Source organism: Phocoena phocoena, chromosome 18 (genome assembly GCF_963924675.1).
Source record: "Phocoena phocoena chromosome 18, mPhoPho1.1, whole genome shotgun sequence".
NCBI lineage: Eukaryota > Metazoa > Chordata > Mammalia > Artiodactyla > Phocoenidae > Phocoena > Phocoena phocoena.
The window spans coordinates 423,745-443,931 of NC_089236.1; the positions used below are offsets into that span (position 1 = coordinate 423,745).

The following is a 20,187-nucleotide window of genomic DNA, read 5'->3' on the forward strand; positions in this document are numbered from 1 at the left end:
TGATCCCTTATGAGATGTCATTTGGAAATATTCTCTCCAGTTACATGGGTTTCCTTTTCACTCTATTGATAATGTCCTTTGACGCACAAAAGTTTTTGTTTTTGATGAAGTTATTTTACCTATTTTTTTCTTTTGTTTGGGCTTTTGATGTTATATATATACCTTGCTCACTTCATATATACATGCTCACTTCATGTCTCTGTGTCACATTTTGGTAATTCTCACAATATTTCACACTTTTTCATTATTTCTATATTTGTTATGGTGATCTGTGACCAGTGATTTTTGATGTTACTATGGCAAAAAGATTACCGCTCACTGGAGACTCAGATGATGGTTAGCATTTTTTAGCAATGAAGTGTTTTTTAATTAAGGTAGGTACATTGTTTTCTTAGATAATGCTACTGCATACTCAGTAGACCAAGGTATAAATATAAACATAACATTTATATGCACTGCAAAACCGAAAAAATTGTGTGACCTGCTTTATTGTGATATTTATTGCAGTGGTCTGGAGCCAAACTCACAATATCTCTTAGGTATGCCTGTATCCAAGAATTCATTGTCAAATCCAAGGTCCTGAAGATTTACCCCTGTGTTTTCTTCTAAGAATTTTATGGTTTTAGCTTTTAAATTTAGGTCTTTGATCTATTCTGAGTTAATTTTTGTGTATGGTGTGAGATAGGGAATTTAACTTCATTCTTTCATATGTGAAAATCCAGTTGTCCCAGCACAATTTGTGTCCCTGTTCATTGGACTTGGCACCTTTATCAAATATCAGTTGGCCTTAGATGTGTGGGTTTATTTCTGGACTCCATGTATCTGTTCTTATGCCAGCACCATACTGTTTTGATTATTGTGGCTCTGTAGTAAAATTAGAAATCAAGAAGTGTGAGTCCTCCAAATTTGTTCTTTTTCAAGATTGTTTTGCCTATTCAGGACTTCTTCCAATTCCATATGAATTTGTGGTTTGTCTTTACTACCTTTGCAAACGAGCCTATTGGAATTTTGATAGGGACCTGAGGTCACCTTGGTAGTGTTGACATCTTAACAGTATTAAGTCTTCCTACCAAAGAACACAGATGTCTTTCCATTTACTTGTATCTTCTCTAATTTCTTTCAGCAGTGTTTTGTAGTTTTTAGTATGCAAGTCTTTTATGTCCTTAGCTAAGTTTATTCTTGAGTATTTTATACTTTAGATGCTATTGTAAATGGAATTGCTTTCTTAATTTCATTTTTGGTTTGGGCATTTCAGATGTATAGAAACAATTAATTTTTGTGTGTATTGTACCCTGCAACTTTGCTGAGTTCATTTATTAGATCTGGTTACTTTCTTGTGTATTCTTTGGGATTTTTTTATAAATAGAATCATAACATCCATGAATATAGTTTCATTTCTTCCTTTCCAACCTGGATGCATTTTATAGCTTTTTCTTACCTGATTGCTCTGGCTAGAACTTCCAGTACAACGTTGAATAGCAGTGGTGAAAGTGGGAACATAGCAGGTAATTTTTCAAAGAAAAAATGTAAATGGCTTAATGATAATTTTGTAAGTGGATGTGGAATATGGCAGAACTTTTTTTGTAAATTGCCATATAGTAAACATTTTAGACTTTGTAGGCTGAGAGACAATTTGGGGTCTTAGAGTTGGTGTTCTTTGTCGTGGTAGAAATGTGACCTCATTCTCTTAAAAAACTTTCCTTCTCTCAAAGACAGTGATCTTCCTTCTTGGGAACTCACTAGAACGTGTTACCCGCATCTGCCTTTGGCATTTACACGTATTGCCTTCACAGTGTGGGCTGACTTTCTGCATGCAGCCCAGGTCCTGGGTTTGGATTTCAGTTGTACTACTCTTTTTTTTTTTTTTCTTTTTTTTTCTTTTTTTTTGCGGTACGCAGGCCTTTCACTGCTGTGGCCTCTCCCGTTGCGGAACACAGGCTCCGGACGCGCAGGCTCAGCGGCCATGGCTCACGGGCCCAGCCGTTCTGCGGCATGTGGGATCTTCCCGGACTGGGGCACGAACCCGCGTGCCCTGCATCGGCAGGCGGACTCTCAACCACTGCGCCACCAGGGAAGCCCATGTATTTTTTGTTGTATTTATATGATGGAATAATGTTCAGTCACTAAAAATGTTTCTGGAAGATATTAAAGCAAGAAATGTTTGATATATCAGTGAGAAAGCAAGATAAAACTGATAGTATCCCAGTGTTTTAAGTATATATACATTAAATATATACTTATAAATGCAAAAGGTGAAGGAAATAGATCAAATTGTTATCAGTATTTTGAGGTGACTTTTGTTTGTTTTTTCCTCTTTCTCATTGATTTTCAAAGACTGCACATTGCTTATATAATCAGAAAAAGACCTCAGTCTTTGGTTTATTAAAAAAATGGATTGATGGTATTGTGGTTTTATTTGTTTGTTTATTTTAATTTTTTTAAAATTGAGGTATTGGGCTTCCCTGGTGGTGCAGTGGTTGAGAGTCCGCCTGCCGATGCAGGGGACACGGGTTCGTGCCTGGGTCTGGAGGGATCCCACATGCCGCGGAGCGGCTAGGCCCGTGAGACACGGCCGCTGAGCCTGCGCGTCCGGAGCCTGTGTTCTGCAACGGGAGAGGCCACAACAGAGAGAGGCCCGCGTACCGCAAAAAAAAAAAAAAAATTGAGGTATTATTGACATTATATATAACATTATAATAGCTTTAGGTGTACAACATAATGATTTGATATTTGTATACATTGTGAAATGATCACCACAGTAAGTCTAGTTAACATCTAAAAATGTTTTTCTTGTGGTGAGAATTTTTAAGATCTGCATTCTTAGCAACTTTCAAATATGCAGTACAGTATTATTAACTATGGTCACATGCTGTACATTTATTACATCCCCGTGACATTTATTTTGTAACTGGAAGTTTGTGCCTCTTGACCCCCTCACCCATTTCCCACCCCCACCCTTGCCTCTGGCAACCACCAGTCTGCTTTCTGTATCTGTGAGCTTGGGTTTTTTTGTTTGTTTGTTTGTTTTTCTTTTCTTTTTAAAAATTTATTTATTTATTTATTTTTGGCTGCCTTGGGTCTTAGTTGCTGCGTGGGGGCTTTCTCTAGTTGCAGCAAGCTGGGACTACTCTTCCTTGCAGTGCGCGGGCTTCTCACTGTGGTGGCTTTTCTTGTTGAGGAGCACGGGCTCTAGGCATGCGGGCTTAGTAGTTGTGGCTCTCGGGCTCTAGAGCGCAGGCTCAGTAGTTGTGGCTCACGGGCTTAGTTGCTCCGCGGCATGTGGGATCTTCCTGGACCAGGGCTCGAGCCCGCATCCCCTGCATTGGCAGGCGGATTTCTTAACCACTGTGCCACCAGGGAAGCCCTGTTTTTCTTTTTATATTACATGTGTAAGTGAGATCATGTAGTGTTTATCTTTCTCTGGCTTATTTCACTTATCGTAAGTCCCTTGAGGTCCATCCATGTTGTTGCATATGGCAAGACTTCATTCTTTTTTTTAATGGCTGAATAATACTCTGTGTGTGTGTGTACATACATATATGTGTGATGTATATGATTATATATGTATGAGATATATAGGTGTGTGTCTATATATACATACTGCATTTTCTGTATTCATTTATTGATGGTCACTTGGATTGTTTCCACTTTTTGGCTATTGTAACTAATGCTGCGGTGAACATGGGGGTACATATATCTTTTCCAGTTAGTATTTTCATTTTCTTTTGATAAATACCCAGAAGTGGGATTGCTGAATCATATGGTAGTTCTGTTTTTAATTTTTTGAGGGTCTTCCATACTGTTTTTCTTAGTGGCTATACCAATTTACAGTCTCACCCAAAAGTGCAAAAAAGAGGTCTTTTTCTCCACATCCTCGTCAGCACTTGATATTTCTTCTGTTTTTGATAATCGCCATTCTAACAGGTGTGAGGTGACAACTCATTGTGGTTTTGATTTGCATTCCTCTAATAATTAGTGATGTTGAGCATCTTTTTAGCTATCTGTTGGCCATCTGTATGTCTTCTTTGGAAAACTGTTCAGTTCTGCCCATTTTTAAATCAGATTGTTTTTTGCTTTTTACTTGTATCAGTTTTTTGTGTATTCTGGATATTGACTCTCAGATATATGATTTGCAAATATCTTCCCACTCAGTAGGTTGCCTTTTCATTTTATTAATGGTTTCCTTTGCTGTGTAGAAACTTTTTAGTATGATGTAGTATGACTTGTTTACTTTTGCTTTTGTTGCTTTTGCTTTTGGTGTGATACTGTTTTTGTTTTTGTTTTTGCCACTTGCTTCAGGAGATGAACATTCTTTTTACATTTGTTTTATTGTGGTTATTTAATTTAAAAATTAGTTATTAAGTGAAAAGTAATACGTGCAAAATAGATTGAAGATTGACTCTCCTTCCTTCCTTCTCCCCAGAAACTGTTACAATTACCAGCTTCTCATGTCTTGCAGAGAACATTTTAAGAGAGGCTTTTAGGCTGATTCACATTCGGAGGGGACAGATTAAAATATGACTGATATTTTATTATTCCACTACAGTAAGCACTTGCCCTCAGAGGGAGAAGCTACAGCTGTACTTAGATCGGATGGACTTTCATTGTGTATTTTAAGGAATTCACAAATGATCTCAGGAGATGAACAGTCTTTACCATGATTTTAATCTCCATTTCAGGTTGGTTCATGTATTCTCAGCAACTGTATGGCTTTGGAACTATAGTCAAATCTAATATCCTTTATTTGCCTGTCTTTAATTTATATAACAGGGCAAGATCGTTTATAAAGTTCGATGGAAAGGATACACATCAGATGATGATACCTGGGAGCCTGAGGTTCACCTTGAGGACTGTAAAGAAGTTCTTCTTGAATTTAGGAAGAAAGTTGCGGATAACAAAGCTAAACCAGTGAAGAAGGATGTCCAGGTATTATGTTTTATCTCATAGTGGGTGTTTTTAGTATAATAAGTTTATTATAAATTTTAATAATATACAGAATGTATAGTAAGGAATTTACAAATAATAATAAAATATACAACATTCCTATTGTAAGTTCTGTATAGCCAATTGATTCTCATAGAACGCTTTCATTGATTTTTGCCAGGCTCTTTTTTCTGTAGCCAAGCTGTGATTGCAGGTGACATACAGGTATAGTTGGGGCATGTTGTTATTTTCCTTTAAGTTAAGAGTAAGATGATAGTGGGGAGAAGAGATGTGTTGAAACTTTACTTGTTTGTCCATGATGTGAGCATCATGTTTTTGTATACCTGAGGAATATTTTTTATGCTATTCATCATAGTGTTATTAACTATGGTCACATTAAATATGGTCATATTCATCATGTTTCTGTATACCTGAGGAAAATTTATGTTACTATTACAAATACAACACATACTCATATTTAATCAGCATTATTAACATATTTCTAAGTCTGACTTTCCTGCTAATTCAAACAATTCTTAGATCACTTTATAAAGCTATAAATTTTAATCCGTTTCAGATTATTCACAGGTCTGATTATCTCCGGGTCTTCTGTTTTTCTTTTCTTTTTCCACTTCAATTTTTAACCACTTTATGGTTTTTTAGTAGCTCTTGTTGGTGGTAAGGAAGGATAAAGAATTCAAAGGAACTCAGATGAGTTAAACTTCTATCATCAGCAGTTTGAAAAAAGACTTGATGGTGGTCTAAAGTGGGATAACATTAAAACTAATGCACAAACTTGGTTTAAGAGTTTCCTTCTATGGATTTGTCCATTGTTTTATCCTTGATTCTCATATTCCACACATTATTGAATTGGCTTTATTTATGAATCTTCTAAGAATTTCCCATTTTACTTTTCTTTGTAAGTTTCATTTATAGCTTCTATTTATAAATTGAACTGACTCTAATTCAACTTACTGCTTTTGCTTTTAGTTTTCTTTTTCATTAGAAATAATTATCATTTTTTAGAATACTGACAGAGGTTCTTGAACTTAGAACTATATAGTGAAAATTGCTCACAATAACGAGTCTTAGTTGTTGAAGTTATTTTTTAAGGGCTGAATATTGATCCCTTCTTTCCCTACAATTTGAGTTTCAACTACATACTTAGTATTTTTTAAATGACAAAAACAGTATTGGGACTTGACTGTGTGTAGTGGTTGTTAACAATAATAGCCGTGATAGAGGCAGCTTCTGCTCACCCAGCACGTGTCCTCTGTCTGTGCCAAATTCTGGGCCAGCACTTTCATGGATTAAGATGAGAAAACGGAGGCTTAGGTGAGTTCAGTGCCAGCCCAGATTCACCCATTAGTAGTGACAGAGACAGGCAGCCACACTCTTAACCACTATGGTAGGTTTTCTTTTGGTTTGGGCTGTAGTTTGAAATCCATTTAGAAGAGTGGAATTACCAGTTTTTTAATTGTATGCTGTAGTGGCAGGGTCTTTAATAAATACAGTTTTTAAATTACTAAGCAAAACCTTCAGTACTTTTAAAATTTTTGTAAAGGAAATCCTTTACAAGATGAGTTCAGATTAGAGAATGTTTTCTTTAGTTTTTTGCTGCAGTTATACTTCACTTTTCTAGAATGGGTGCCTTCTCCCTCCTTCCCTATTTCTTTCACTAAAAACACTATACAAATACAAATGCACCTGTCTTACTAAGTGATTGGTTCATATTACTCTCAAAATTTAGACATTTTTATTGAAATCTTCTTAAATTTATTGCTAACTTTCCTGCTTTTATTAGTGAGATAAGTTTGCTGAAACTTCTCCCAAGAAGTCTTGACTTATAGAATACTGGCTTTATTGGCCCTTTCACTTTACCAAGGCTCTGGTTAAACCCAACTTGCAACTCTCTTGATTTAAAATTATTGATGACAATCTGAATGAGAATGGTTCCTGATCGACTGGTCTGTTTGAGGCTTATTCTTTTTTTTAAAAATTTTTTAATTTATTTGGCTGCATCTGGTCTTAGTTGCGGCTCACCGGATCTTCATTGTGGCATGTGGGATCTTTCGTTGTGGTGCATGGGCTTCTCTCTAGTTGTGGTGCTCAGTAGTTGCGGCGAGTGGGCTTAGTTGTCCTTTGGCCTGTGGGATCTTAGTTCACCGACCAGGGATCGAACCCACTTCCCCTGCATTGGAAGGTGGATTCTCAACCACTGGACCACCAGGGAAGTCCCTGAGGCTTATTCTTAATCCTTGTCCTAGTTTTAGGAAGACACTTGTCCACTTGGAAGTGTCTTTTTCTAAGCTATCCTTACTATTTTATAAGTAACTTAAAATTCTAGGCACTAACAACATTTTGAATTTTTATAAGACTGAAACCTCTATTTCTTATGTCAGGTGAACTTTCTCCTGAATTCTGTCTTTTATAAAGTATTCCAGTATTTATACTGCTATGAATTTTTGACCTAATCATTAAGTAGTATCAGTGGACAGGCATATGGCAAAAATGCACTGGTAGCTAACCTTTTCCCACTTTAGCAAAATAGTTTTTTTTGTTTTTTGCGGTACGCGGGCCTCTCACCGTCGGGGCCCCTCCCGCTGCGGAGCACAGGCTCCGGACGCGCAGGCTCAGCGGCCATGTCTCACGGGCCCAGCCGCTCCGCGGCATGTGGGATCCCCCCGGACCCGGGCACGAACCCGTGTCCCCTGCGTCAGCAGGCGGACTCTCAACCACTGCGCCACCAGGGAAGCCCAGCAAAATAGTTTTGCTGTTCATAAGTTCTTGTGATTCTTTCACTGTAGGTATAGAAATAGAGAGCCAGTAGGAGGAAATGCTTTGTTCATCTCGTCATCATTCTGTTCATGCAAGAAACAAACATTTGCTACCTATGTGAAAACTGTGATATTTCCCATTCACCAAAATCTTTGTCTTGTGGAGAGGTTTTACTACAGCAGTATTTAAGACTATTTGATTCGTCAGTTTATCTACTTAAATCTGGGAGCACTGCTTGCTTAGGACTTAGTAAGCATCACAGAAGTTAGGAATGGATTCTAAAATACCCCAAAAAGTGATTGTTGATACTCTTCACCAGAAAATATACATGATACAGAAATGGTATTTGTTCATTAAAATACTTTTTGTCATTTAGCATTCGGATACCTTTTTACCTTTTTGCTGACCATCGGGTATTTGAAGCTAAAAAGAAAAACTGAGGTGCTATTTAACATTCATTTGTGTGAGACACTCCAGACCTTCATCTTTAGTGACTGAAAATCTACGGACAAGGCGGCCGCTGGTCTGCTTGAGCTTTGATGATGGATGTCACATGACACAGAAGAACCTCTGCTGGCCTGTCATGGCAACACTTTATTGTTTTTACATTTTTGGTTCTTTTTTTAGAGATAGCTTTTTTTTTTTCTTCCCCAAGTAAATATAGAGTGTTTTAAATGGGCCAGACTCTTAAATGGTCACAGTTTTATGAAGACAGATCATATGTATCTTTTGCTCTTGAGGGGCCTTACAAGTTGTCCATGTATGATCTTACTTTTAAGAGTAGTACCATATAAAAGGATTTTGCCTTCTGCCTTTCTTTTTTTTTAAATTTATTTATTTTATTTTATTTTTGGCTGTGTTGGGTCTTTGTTGCTGCTTGCAGACTTTCTGTAGTTGTGGTGAGCGGGGGCTACTCTTCGTTGTGGTGCGTGGGCTTCTCATTGTGGTGTCTTCTCTTACTGCAGAGCATGGGCTCTAGACGTGCAGGCTTCAGTAGTTGTGGTACGCGGGCTCTAGAGTGCGGGCTCAGTAGTTGTGGCGCACGGGCTTAGTTGCTCTGTGGCATGTGGGTTCTTCCCAGGCCAGGGCTCAAATCTGTGTCCCCTGCACTGCCAGGTGGATTCTTAACCACTGCGCCACCAGGGAAGCCCCTGCCTTTCTTTTAAAATAATTTTTTATCAATACATATTCTAACCAGCAAACAACTGTGTTTTTTAATAATCATTTGTGTCCCTGCTACTCAGCTAGGAGATAGTTTTGCCTTTATTTTAAAATTTGTCTGAGGATAGCTTTTTTAAATACTGCCTATAAAATAATAAATATATGTACTCTTAATGTAAAATGAATTAGAATTTGTGCACCCAAATAAGCTTTATTTTTGAGTGTACATTTTGTGAAGTAAACATTTATTCCAATAGTTCCATGGCCCAAAATGGTTTTAAATTATTTATTTTGGAATTGTCTTCATAAGAATCTATATGTCATGCAAGAAAATTTCTAGTAACGCCTCCTCTTTGTACCCAAGGAAAGCATGGTGATGGTTCTAAAAGTGCAGGGGTGAACTTCCAAAAGTTATTTGAGCAGCGGTTGCACTATTGAAAAGCTCATGGTTTCCAGAGGTGGTTAGGTAGAGGCAGTGATGCTGGGGTGTGCGTGCCTTGTTCAGTTGTTTTGCCATCACACCTCATGCAGTATTGATCACCATTCCTGTAGGCTGGGCGTTGAGCAGGTGGGGCAGGGTGACTGACCCTGACCTGCCCGGGCCAGCCCCAGCTTAAAAGCCTGTCGACCTGGTGTGACTGTGATCAGAGTCCCGTTCATTTTCAAAGTTGTCCTAATTTGGATAATAAATAATATGTTTATTTTATGTGTGAAACTATTAAAATGAGTAAGAAGACAGATTACTAGTATACTGAAAGTACTCAGACTTGTGATGTGTGGTTTTAATTTTGTTCGACTATTTTTTAGTTATTTTAAAAGTTAACACTAATTCCTTTGTATCATCTAATACCTGTTGTTTGATGGCAAACAACTGTTCATCAGATGGTAGCTATTTTTTATGTCCTGACTTCACTCAATCTGGCCAGTTACTCCAGGGCTGGATTACCCTGGTGCAACTAACCTACTGATTCATTTGATACATGCTAAATAATAATTTCACACAGAGTATTTTGAAGCCTAAAGCCAAAGTGCTATATTATTTATTTGCATCAACCCATTTATTTAAAACATACGGGTTGTAACTATCTTGGGAGTAGTCTAATGACCAGAGGAAAAGTCTTGTTTCAAAGTTTTGTGCTAAGGAGCCAGCGTTAGAGCTCTTCCCAGGTGACTGAGGAATTAGGATAGGTAGCAGCAGCTCCATTCACAGTAGCCAAGACATGAAGCAACCTAAGTGTCCATGGACAGGTGAATGGACACAGAAGATGTGGCACCTGTATACGGTGGAGTATTAGTCAGTCATCAAAAAGAATGAAATAATGCCGTTTGCAGCAGCATGGATGGACCTAGAGGTGATCATACTAAGCAAAGTAAGTCAGAGAGACAAATACCATAAAATATCACTTATATGTGGAATCTAAAATATGACACAAATGAACTTATTTATGAAACAGAAACAGACTCACAGACATAGAGAACAAACTGATGGTTACCAAAGGGGAAGGGGTGGGGATGAATTAGGAGTTTGGGGTTAGCAGATACAAACTATCATCTATAGAGTGCATAAACAACAAGGTCCTACTGTAGAGCCCAGGAAACTGTCTGCATACCCGTAATAAACCATCATGGAAAAGGACATAAGTGTGGAGGTGTAACTGAATCGCTTCGCTGTGCGCCAGAAGCTGACGCGGCCTTGTAAATCAGCTGCGCTGGGCAGCAGCCGACGGGTGACCCAGCAGCCACCACATGGGGCCAGCAGCCTGGCTGGTGGCCAGGACCAGGTGAGACAACAGGGAGGCAGTGAGTAGCTGCGCCGAGAGGAGGCTGACCTCGCGCTGTGGGGTCCCAGCTGTGGATTTGGGGGGGGAACCCGGGGGTCTTTCTGTGTACAGGCTAGAGTCTTTGGAATTGTAGACTTCTTTTAAGTTGTTTTACCTGATGAAAGGGATAAGTCCAGCCTCTTGTTTGCTAATTATTTCATGTTCATTCATTCAAAAAATCCATTTCTCATATGTAAGTCATTAGGAGGAAGAAGAATAAGATGCGCCTCTGCCTTCAAGGCGCTCACGGTACATGAAGGGGAGGGCCAGGTGGACGGAACCTGAAACACGGAGTGAGACACGATCTCGGGCAGCTGTGAGGCCGCTGTGGAAAGTCAGAGGATAAGCATCAAAGGTGCATTACAGAAGATTCGTCATTTGGCCGAAGCCCTAAGAGATGAGAAATTCAAGGGTCCTAGGAGGGGAGGCAGGTACAAAGATGCAGAGTTTTGCAAAAGCACAGATTTTGGGGTAATGGTGAGAAGTGCCAGAGCTGTCACTTGGAAAGGAGCAGGAGTGACACTGGGGCAGAAATTGGGAAGAAATTTGTATGCACCTGGATTTAAACTCAACCGTTTGGGCAGTAGAAGGGCCAGCAGAAGTTTGGAGGGAAGTTGTGTGATGAGATTTATGTTTTAAGAACTTGCTTTTTTGAAGAATTTTATTAGGAAAATTTGGACATATAAAAATGCAGAAGGCTGTATCGTGAGACTTGAGAATTCATCACCCAGTTCCAGTCACTATCAGGACTTCGCCATTCTTCCTGTCTGCGGCTCCTACTCTCCCCTTTTATTTGCTGGAGTATTTTAAGGCAAATACTTTAGTACTCCAGATGGCATATCACTCTACCCTGCAAAACTTAATTAAATTACAGACATTGTGAAAACATAACCGCTATACCATTATCGTACCAAAAAAGTTTACACTTGTTTCTTAATGTCTTCTCTTATCTAATAATGTGTTCCCCCCAGCTGTCTCAAAGAAACAAAACAAAACATGTCTTTGTTGATTTGATTGAATTGGGATGTGAAAATGGTCTGCATGTTGTATATCATCAGTAATCTCTAAATCTCTTCTAATCTATAACAGCTTCTTCCTCTAACCTTCCCCTATTTTTCCCCATCACGTTTATTTGATGAAGAGACCACATTGTTTTTCTGTAGAATTTCCCATATTCTGGGTTTGGATGAGCACATGATAGCTTATAACATGTTCCTCTGTCCCGTGTTCTTATGAACTGGTAGCTAGATGTAGAAGCAGGATTGCTCTCAAGTTTATTGGTTGATTTATTTATTTTGCAAGGATGGTCATGAGTGGTGCTATAACACATCAGAGGGCCCATCTTGTCTAGCTGACTCCTTTCCAGTGAAGTTAACAGGATCGTTGAGATTAGGTGTTTTCAGTCTTATCTACCATTAGAAAACTCCTCACATTTCGTGTGTAGGTTTTAGGAGCCATTGAAGATTGTTGCCTAGAACTATTATTTCATTGCAGGTTGGAAAATAGTGATTTTCTAATTCTGACATTCCTTCTGCCTTTATTACTAACATCACTGGGAAGGTGATTCTGAGACGCTGTGGTCCTGACCTGACTCTGGAGTGGGGAGAGGCTGCTGGCGGGGAGAGGTGAGGGGCTGAACTGAGGTGGGGAGGTTGGAGAATTGATGCGCATAGGATCGGTGACTGAGCCGATGAAGGAAGAAGTGGTGTCAGAGATGCCTCAGGTTACTGGCTTGGGAACCTAGGTAAGTGATGGTGTTATTCAGGGAACAGTTCCAGTTTTGAACACATGACATTTTAGTTACTTACTTGTCATCCAAGTAAAGATGGCCAGTCTCGCGTTGGCAACATGGGTCTGAGTTGAAGGAGGGAGATCTGGGCTGGAAATGTGGAGTGTGGGGAGTTGGTGGAGTATGCAGGATAGTGTTTCTTATTACTGTGTTCCAACTAAGAATCTGATGGATTGTAAGTATTTTGAAAAAATAATTCAGTTTTAGAAATCTTGTTTAAAATTTTTTCGAAGTAATATTAGTCTTGCACCTAGCAAGCTTCGTTTATTCTTCCTCTTTTTCCCCCCTTTTCCCCTTTACCAATGCAGAAAATTTAAGTAAAATCAGGCTGTTCTGCTTGGAAACAAGGAGGTCAACACTAGTCTTTAGGAAAATGGTTTTCAAGAAGGTGGAAGTCAGTTGTAAACTCTTCAGGATTGAGGGAAATTTGAGAAGTCTCTCTTACAGAACTTGCTTAAACCAAAGGGGTAGCTTTCTGGTGAGCCTTGAGCGAGTTGCAGACTTTGCCTTTGTGTTCCTGACCATGTGTATCATAGCAACACAGACCCTCTGCTGCATCAGGACTGGTGATACCTCAGCAGCATGACAGCAGCAGTGCCGTTGTCCCATACACAGCTGGTGCCTGGTGACGCCGTGTGGGTTTCCTGGAGGTCCTGGGGTGTCCTTCACCGCTCTCTGTCCTGCATGCGTTTAGTCTCCCGTCTTCGGTTTCCTCTCATCTAGAGCACTCCAGAGCCCTTTGCCCCCCTTTTAAGACACCAGGCCAGTTGTTTTATAGAAGGTTCTTCACATTGGAATTAGATGAATGGTAATTAATGTTAAATCACAAATAGTATTTTTAAAATTGGAATTAGATGATTTGTAGATTTAGTGTAAACATTCTGGCCAATGTATTCTGTAGGTAAGGTACGTGACATCAAGAGATGAGCCATGTGTCCGTTATCTCATTGCTGATGTTAAATTATAATTATGTGATAAAGTGAGGTGCATCAGTTTTTCTCCCCTTTTAAAGGTACCTTTTTCCCTTGTAAAATAGTAAGTAATATGATAATAAGTAACCTGATAGTAAGCAACCTGATTATAAGTAATCTTTGAGATGGTGAGAATCACTTGTTCCCCAACAACCTCTCATCCATGGTTTTCAAATACTTTGAAGAATCTTTTATTCTTTTTAAAAAATTTGTATTGGCGTATAGCTGCTTTACAATGTTGTTAGTTTCTGCTGTGCAGTGAAGTGAATCAGCTGTACGTACACATACATCCCCTCTTTTTTAGATTTCCTTCCCATTTAGGTCACCACAGAGCACTGAGTAGAGTTCCCTCTGCTATACAGTAGGTTCTTTTCAGTTATCTATTTTATACATAGTATCAACAGTGTGTATATGTCAATCCCAATCTCCCAATTCATGCCACCCCTCCACTTCCCCCCTTGGTAACCGTAAGTTCTCTACATTTGCAACTCTATTTCTGCTTTGCAGATAAGTTCATCTGTTCCATAAAATACTTGGAAGAATCTTGCCTTAATTAGTTATTACTGTGGTGGCTTCAAATAATGACTTTTCTAATCCTGTTATTCCATATTTTTCATTTTGTGTCCTATAAAGAGCAGCTCCTCCCACCCCCTTAAATTTTTTAAATACCAGTACACACTCATGGAATCTTTTTATTTAATTACTGTTATTGTTTACATTAATGCTAAAACGGTCCCACATTGGCTTGTGAGAGCCCCTTTAGGCCAGCTCCTGTGTCCTCTTGCTATGTCCCTGTCTGTCTTTGCTCTCTGGCGCAAGGTTCCCCAGTAGCATGTACTTTCCTGCTCTGGCCCTGATATCACCTATTTTCCAGGGAATCCTGATTCTTTTTAGAGGAGAATAGAATTTAGAAACCAAGATGTACTTATTGCTACTGGGACATCATTATTTCCAGGCCCTTTAGACAGAGATAAAGGGAAAAAATACACGTTTATTTGTTTTAAGTCAAGTTCACACCGACGTCTGTAATTTCGGTCCATCACCTCAGCGTCCTCCTATCATTCTCACCATCCGCAGTTCTGTCTCCCTTTTCTTCCATGAGAACTCTGGTTCTCATCAACATTATATGTACTCATTTACTGAGTCCTACAATAATTAGAAATCAGTTTCAGGTTTGCTATGCCCATTCTACTGTAAAATTCCAAATTTATTTGCAGTTCTTTTTGTCCTTACAGTATATTCACTTCGGTTGTTGATTGTTCAAAAGTTACATGGATTAATTCTTTTTTTCTTCTGTGTGGTCATCAGTTTGATAAAGAGGTTTATTTGTTTGTCGTTAATTAGGACCTGTTCTCCCTGCCCTCCCTTCCCTCCATACCCAGTTTGAAGTACTGCTCTCTAATGACAAATCTGAGTTTTCTTTCTTATAAATGACTTAGTCTTTTTACCTGATGCCTCAAATTTTTTTATTTTCACTGTTTTGTAGAAACCAAAATTCAACTGAGGCAATTTGAAGATCTAATTGACTTTATCCAATTCATGGATCAGGCAGCATCCCGTCTAACAAAGAGAAGGTTGCTCCCAGGAGCTGTATAAAAGGGAAGGTTGTTTTTGGCAGAGGAGGTGGGATAAGGAGGTTAAAAGAGTTGGATGATTTCAGGCTGGGTCACCTTCCCTTAGGGGGAGACTGGGGGTCTTACTAGGGAAGTTACCTCACCAGTCCTGACCAGGAAATTCCAGACTGAAGCGTTTAAAATTCCAGTCACGGGAGAGGTTAGGCATTAGGTCTTGGTGGGCTTACAATGAATGACTACGTTTGGGGCCTCTTGGTTCTTTGTAAAGTAGGCGTGTCTTCCAGACATGCTGTTGTCCTTTTTAGGTTAGTTACTCTATTCCTTAGTCTGCTTTTTTATTTTTTCCCTTAGTCTGTTTTTTCTTATAACAGTTTAGTAAAATATTCTATCCTAATCAATTTCTGTTGCTTATATTTATGTGAAATTTCTTTTTCTGAAATTTTAGAAGGCAGAGGAGGAGAACAAGATAATCTGTTTAGCTTCATGGCTGCTGGGCAACCTTCTTTACTGTTTTTCGGAGGGTTGGACAGTCTAGACTTAGACTCCATGAGGGCTTTTCCGGCTCTGTTTTCGCCCCGCCGCCACCACCACCACTTACGTATGAATCTTCTATTTTCTTTCTGTTTCTCTGTCCTGCTTTATTTGGAATCTGGTCTCTGCTGCTTCTCACTGTGGACCTTGTCTCGGCCATCCTGGCAGGGAGCATCCCCAGGGCCTGGACCAGCCCTGCGCCATCTGGTGCCCAAAGCTCCTCCCCTTTCAGCTGCTCCCCACATGGTCACCTGCCAGACTTTTCAGTGTTTCTCCCATTTTCATTGCTGCCTTTGCTCACTGTTGTGGAGATATTCATGCTACAGAGGTCTTACGGCTATTAGTAGTTTGTCCCTACCAGCTTATATTTTGGGGTTCCTTGGGATACTTGGCCACCTAATTGGGTTATGGACGTCGTCTGTGGGGGGTTTGTTTTGCTCTCCAGTTGCTCTGTCTTTATGAAGCGCTGTAGGAGGAGTCAGAAAGCTTTGACGATGCCACCGCATTCTGCTGCCTTGGTAACCTTGGTGGTGGTCGTTTAACTTCTAAAAATACACCTATCCTTTCTCTCCCTCCTTTGCTTTCCCTAGTCATTTAGAAGAGAATTTGGGGAAATGGGAACTGAAAATGCTTTGCATAGTGTTTTTGTATCTATAGAGACTTTATTAAGGGGTTTTGTTTGTTTGTTTAGAATAGGAAAAGATATTTTCCAGAGGGGATATTTCAGATTACTGTATTACACAAACCAAGTCAATTGGGGAAGTAAGATTTCTTTGCAGTCTTGCTAGTTTCTTATGTAAACTGTGAAATGTAACAGCAAGTTTAAAGATATTCTGGGATCCAAAGTCTTAAAAAAAAATCTTTGCGTTTGGGTTTGTAACTACTATTTTGGCATCCAGTAAAGTCTGTACAAATTCCTTCCTTGGTGTTTCTGGAAATTCTGAAGTTGGAATCATGTGCAACCCACCATACATATGACTGTTGGGACCTACAGCAGCGTTGACATTTTCTGTCCCTCTGTTTCCTTAAACTGACCCTTTTTGTCACCACCAAGACCTATTTGTTAAATCAGAAATATAAGTAATATTGTACAACGTTAACTCACGTAAGTAATTTTAAGGAGTTGAGAAACTGCTTGGAGAAAAAAATTCTTACCAGATTTCATTAGTACTGCTGTTCAAAACCTTTTAAATTAATATGTTAATGAGTCCTTAAATCTTTTTTATACTTTATAGAGACTGCCCTTAAATAATGACATATTTGAGGCAAACTCTGATAGTGATCAACAAAGTGAGACCAAAGAAGACACTTCTTCAAAGAAGAAAAAGAAAAAACTAAGGCAAAAAGAAGAGAAAAGCCCAGATGATCTGAAAAAGAAAAAAGCAAAGACTGGGAAACTAAAAGATAAACCCAAACCAGACCTAGAGGGCTCCTCTGAAAGTATGGTTTTTGATTTAAGGACAAAGAAAAGAATTTTGGAAGCCAAAGAAGAATTAAAGGAATCCAAAAAGCCCAAAAAAGATGATATAAAAGAAACTAAGGAGTTAAAGAAAGTTAAAAAGGGTGAAATAAGAGATTTAAAGACTAAAAAAAGAGAAGATTCCAAAGAAAACAGAAAAACAAAAAAAGAGAAATGTGTTGAATCTCAGGTGGACTCCGAATTGAGTGTCCTTAGTGATTCTCCTTTTCAGGAAGAAGACAGTGAAGATTTGCATTCTGACAACAGAAACGAGAAGCAGCCAATTAAAGGTGCAAAAGATAAAGTAGAGCCGGAGGCAATTCAAGATACTGTTTCTGATAAACAGCAGGATGGCACTGTGAGCGCTGATGAGGATGACGTCAAAGCAAAGAGGAAGAAAAAGAAACTGAGAAGGACAGACGAACTTAAAGAGAGCAAAAAGCTAGAAAACAAGAGCCTCTTAGAGAAGAAAAATACACAGAAAAAGCAGAGGAATCCCGACAAAGGCCCAAGTAGCGCTGAGTTAGATAAGCCAATGGCTGCCTCCGCCCCAGCACAGAAGAGCTCCAGACTGTGTGCGGAGGAGAGAGGCTCCAGGCCCGCAGACTCCTCGGGGGAGGTGAGTGCGGAGGTGAGTGCTGGGGCAGGGTGGAGGGGATGGCTCTATCTGATTGAAGGGCTGTAGCTTGCATCTCACACAACACACAGATGTTCAGATCAAGCTAGCACTCTCGAGTGGTCAGGAAGCTCCACAAGTAATGAAGAGGAGACGGTAAAGCCGCAGCAGACCAACCTCGTTTTCTTGCACTTCACAGATAGTGCCTTTTTTACAGATTGGAGGTCTGTGGGGACCCTGCGTCGATCAGGTTTATCGGCGCCGTTTTCCCAACAGCATCTGCTCACCTCGTGTCTCTGTGCCACATTTTGGTCATTCTTGCAGTGTTTTAAACTTTTGTTTTGTTTTGTTTTTTTGGCCACTCCGCGCGGCATATGGAACTTCCCCAACTAGGGATCGAACCCGGGCCCCCTGCAGTGGAAGTGCGGAGTCTTGACCACTGGACCACTGGGGAGGTTAATACTGTAGGTGTTACAGTGTTTGTGATCGGTGATCTTTGATGTTGCTATCGCAAAAAAGGCTGAAAGCCCAGATGATGGCTAGCATTTTTTAGCAGTATTTTTTTTAAATTAAGGTATGTACGGTTTTTTAGACATAATGCTGTTGCACACTTAATACTATAGTAAAAACATAACTTTTATATGCCCTGGAAGACAAAAGAAATTGTGACTCACTTTAGTGCAATGTTCGCCTTATTTGCAGGGGTCTGGAATCGAACCCGCAGTATCTCTGAGGTGTGTCTGTGTACGAAGCTTTTCTACCATTAGGGAGATAATAGTGTATCAGAAGGAAGAAATTCTCCTCTCCCTTCTAGGTTCGTCTGGCTGGTTTAGAATTGAATTGGCATGAGACTGATGAACAGGGGGAAGATCAAACAAGTTTAATAACGCGTACACATGGAAGAGACCCAGGAAAACGGAGTAACTCGCCAAAACGGACGAAGTCCTCACCTCATGTACCGTCCTCAGCCAAAGACCAAAGAGGGTGTTGAAGATGGGGAAGTTAGGGGCAGCCACTAGGCAAAGCACAGTAGACAAGGGCAGGGTGGTCACACAGATGGAAGTCCTTGCTGCTCCACTGATGTCTCTGGAGGTTTGGGAGACACCCTTACAAACGGAGATCTCCCTTACAGATGCAAATGTTTCTCACAAGAGGGCAGCTTCTACTTGGTTTTCAGAGTTTTCCCCATGCCTGCTGTTTCTTGGAAAATAAACAGCTTAAAAGAAGTAATACGCCCAAGAGACATACTTGGGGAGGCAAATTCTGCTCCCCTTCAAGCCTGATTAGTGAGAGGCAGTTATAAATGCTGATCATCCAGCTTTTGAACCACCCCAGCGGTTTCCACACTTGCTTTCTTTTGGACTGACCGCAACCAGAAAACTGGGGGCTAATTTGTGAACAAAAGTCAGGGGTTTTTAGAGGTATTTAGCTACTATGTAGCATTGTGAAGTAAAGCTTATAGCTTCCTCAGCTTATTTTATTAGCTTTTCACATCCTACTTGTATGTTCCCCCTGTTGTCTCAAGACAATACCACTTGTGGGACTTCCCTGGCGGTCCAGTGATTAAGACTCCGCTCTTCCAGTGCAGGGGGCGTGGGATCCCTGGTCAGGGAACTAAGATCCCACATGCCGCGCCGCACGGCCAAAAAAAAGAGAGACGAACATACCACTTTTTCCTTAAATAATAGCACAGAGTGCGCTAACCTTCTGAGTCTTTAAATTCTTGCAAAGATATATTTAATAGAGCTTATCTCACTATTATAAAAATAATTTTACATGTTTTAGTTTTAATAATTCTTCAAAGAGAGTGCGGAAACTTGGTGTTGGCTTTTGAATATGATATTTTGTAAATTGTCAAGGTTGAGGGGTAAGCTTGACTGAGGAAGCATTTGATGTGAGCGCAGATGTAGTTATCAGGGGTCATGTGCACAGTGCATAAAAGGGGGACCTGATGCCAGGAACCTGTTTTCCAGTTTTCAGAATCGGTGTCAGCTCTGTCTGTTCTTGTTTTGGGTCTTACATGTGTCTTTTTCAGGAGAAAGAGACCAAAAAAAATGAACCCAAAGAAAAATACCCGAAAAAGCATGATTTGGACAAGGAAGAAAAAGGCCGAAAAGAGCCCAAGGCATTAAAGAGTGAGTGTGAATACTGACATTTGTCGTTTACATGGGTCTTTCAGGCAATGAGTCTAGTTCATTGTAAAGACAGACTCTCCCTCCTAAGCTGCAAGGTCATAGAGCTAGAGAATACGTTTACGGGGGAATTTAGAAGCTTACGCTACTTTTTGTTTACCAGTTATCTTAGTTACTTATGTAATAATTTATATTATTAATATAATTAACTCCCCCTCCTTCTGTTCACCTTGTTCTTTTTCCTTTTGGATATGAGGTAGAATTTATTTTTATTTATTTATTTCTTTTATTGAAGTATAGTCAACTTACAATGTTTTAGTTTCAGGTTGGGAATACATTATCTTTAGAGAGATAGGAGATTAGTTATGACAGAAAAGTAAATAAGCATCTCTTTTATAGTAGATGCTGAGGTAAACTACTGTTTAATATATTT

The 20,187-nt window shown here is 39.7% G+C and overlaps 1 protein-coding gene across 1 annotated transcript in view; it reads left to right on the forward strand.

Annotated features, from left to right (window-relative positions):
- MPHOSPH8 (M-phase phosphoprotein 8) overlaps positions 1-20,187 on the forward strand; it is a 48,642-nt gene that overhangs the window by 8,024 nt on the left and 20,431 nt on the right. The window contains exons 2-4 of the mRNA XM_065896227.1: positions 4,771-4,926; positions 16,783-17,625; positions 19,658-19,757. Coding sequence (XP_065752299.1) covers positions 4,771-4,926; positions 16,783-17,625; positions 19,658-19,757 — 1,099 coding nt within the window. The remainder of the gene's footprint in view (positions 1-4,770; positions 4,927-16,782; positions 17,626-19,657; positions 19,758-20,187) is intronic.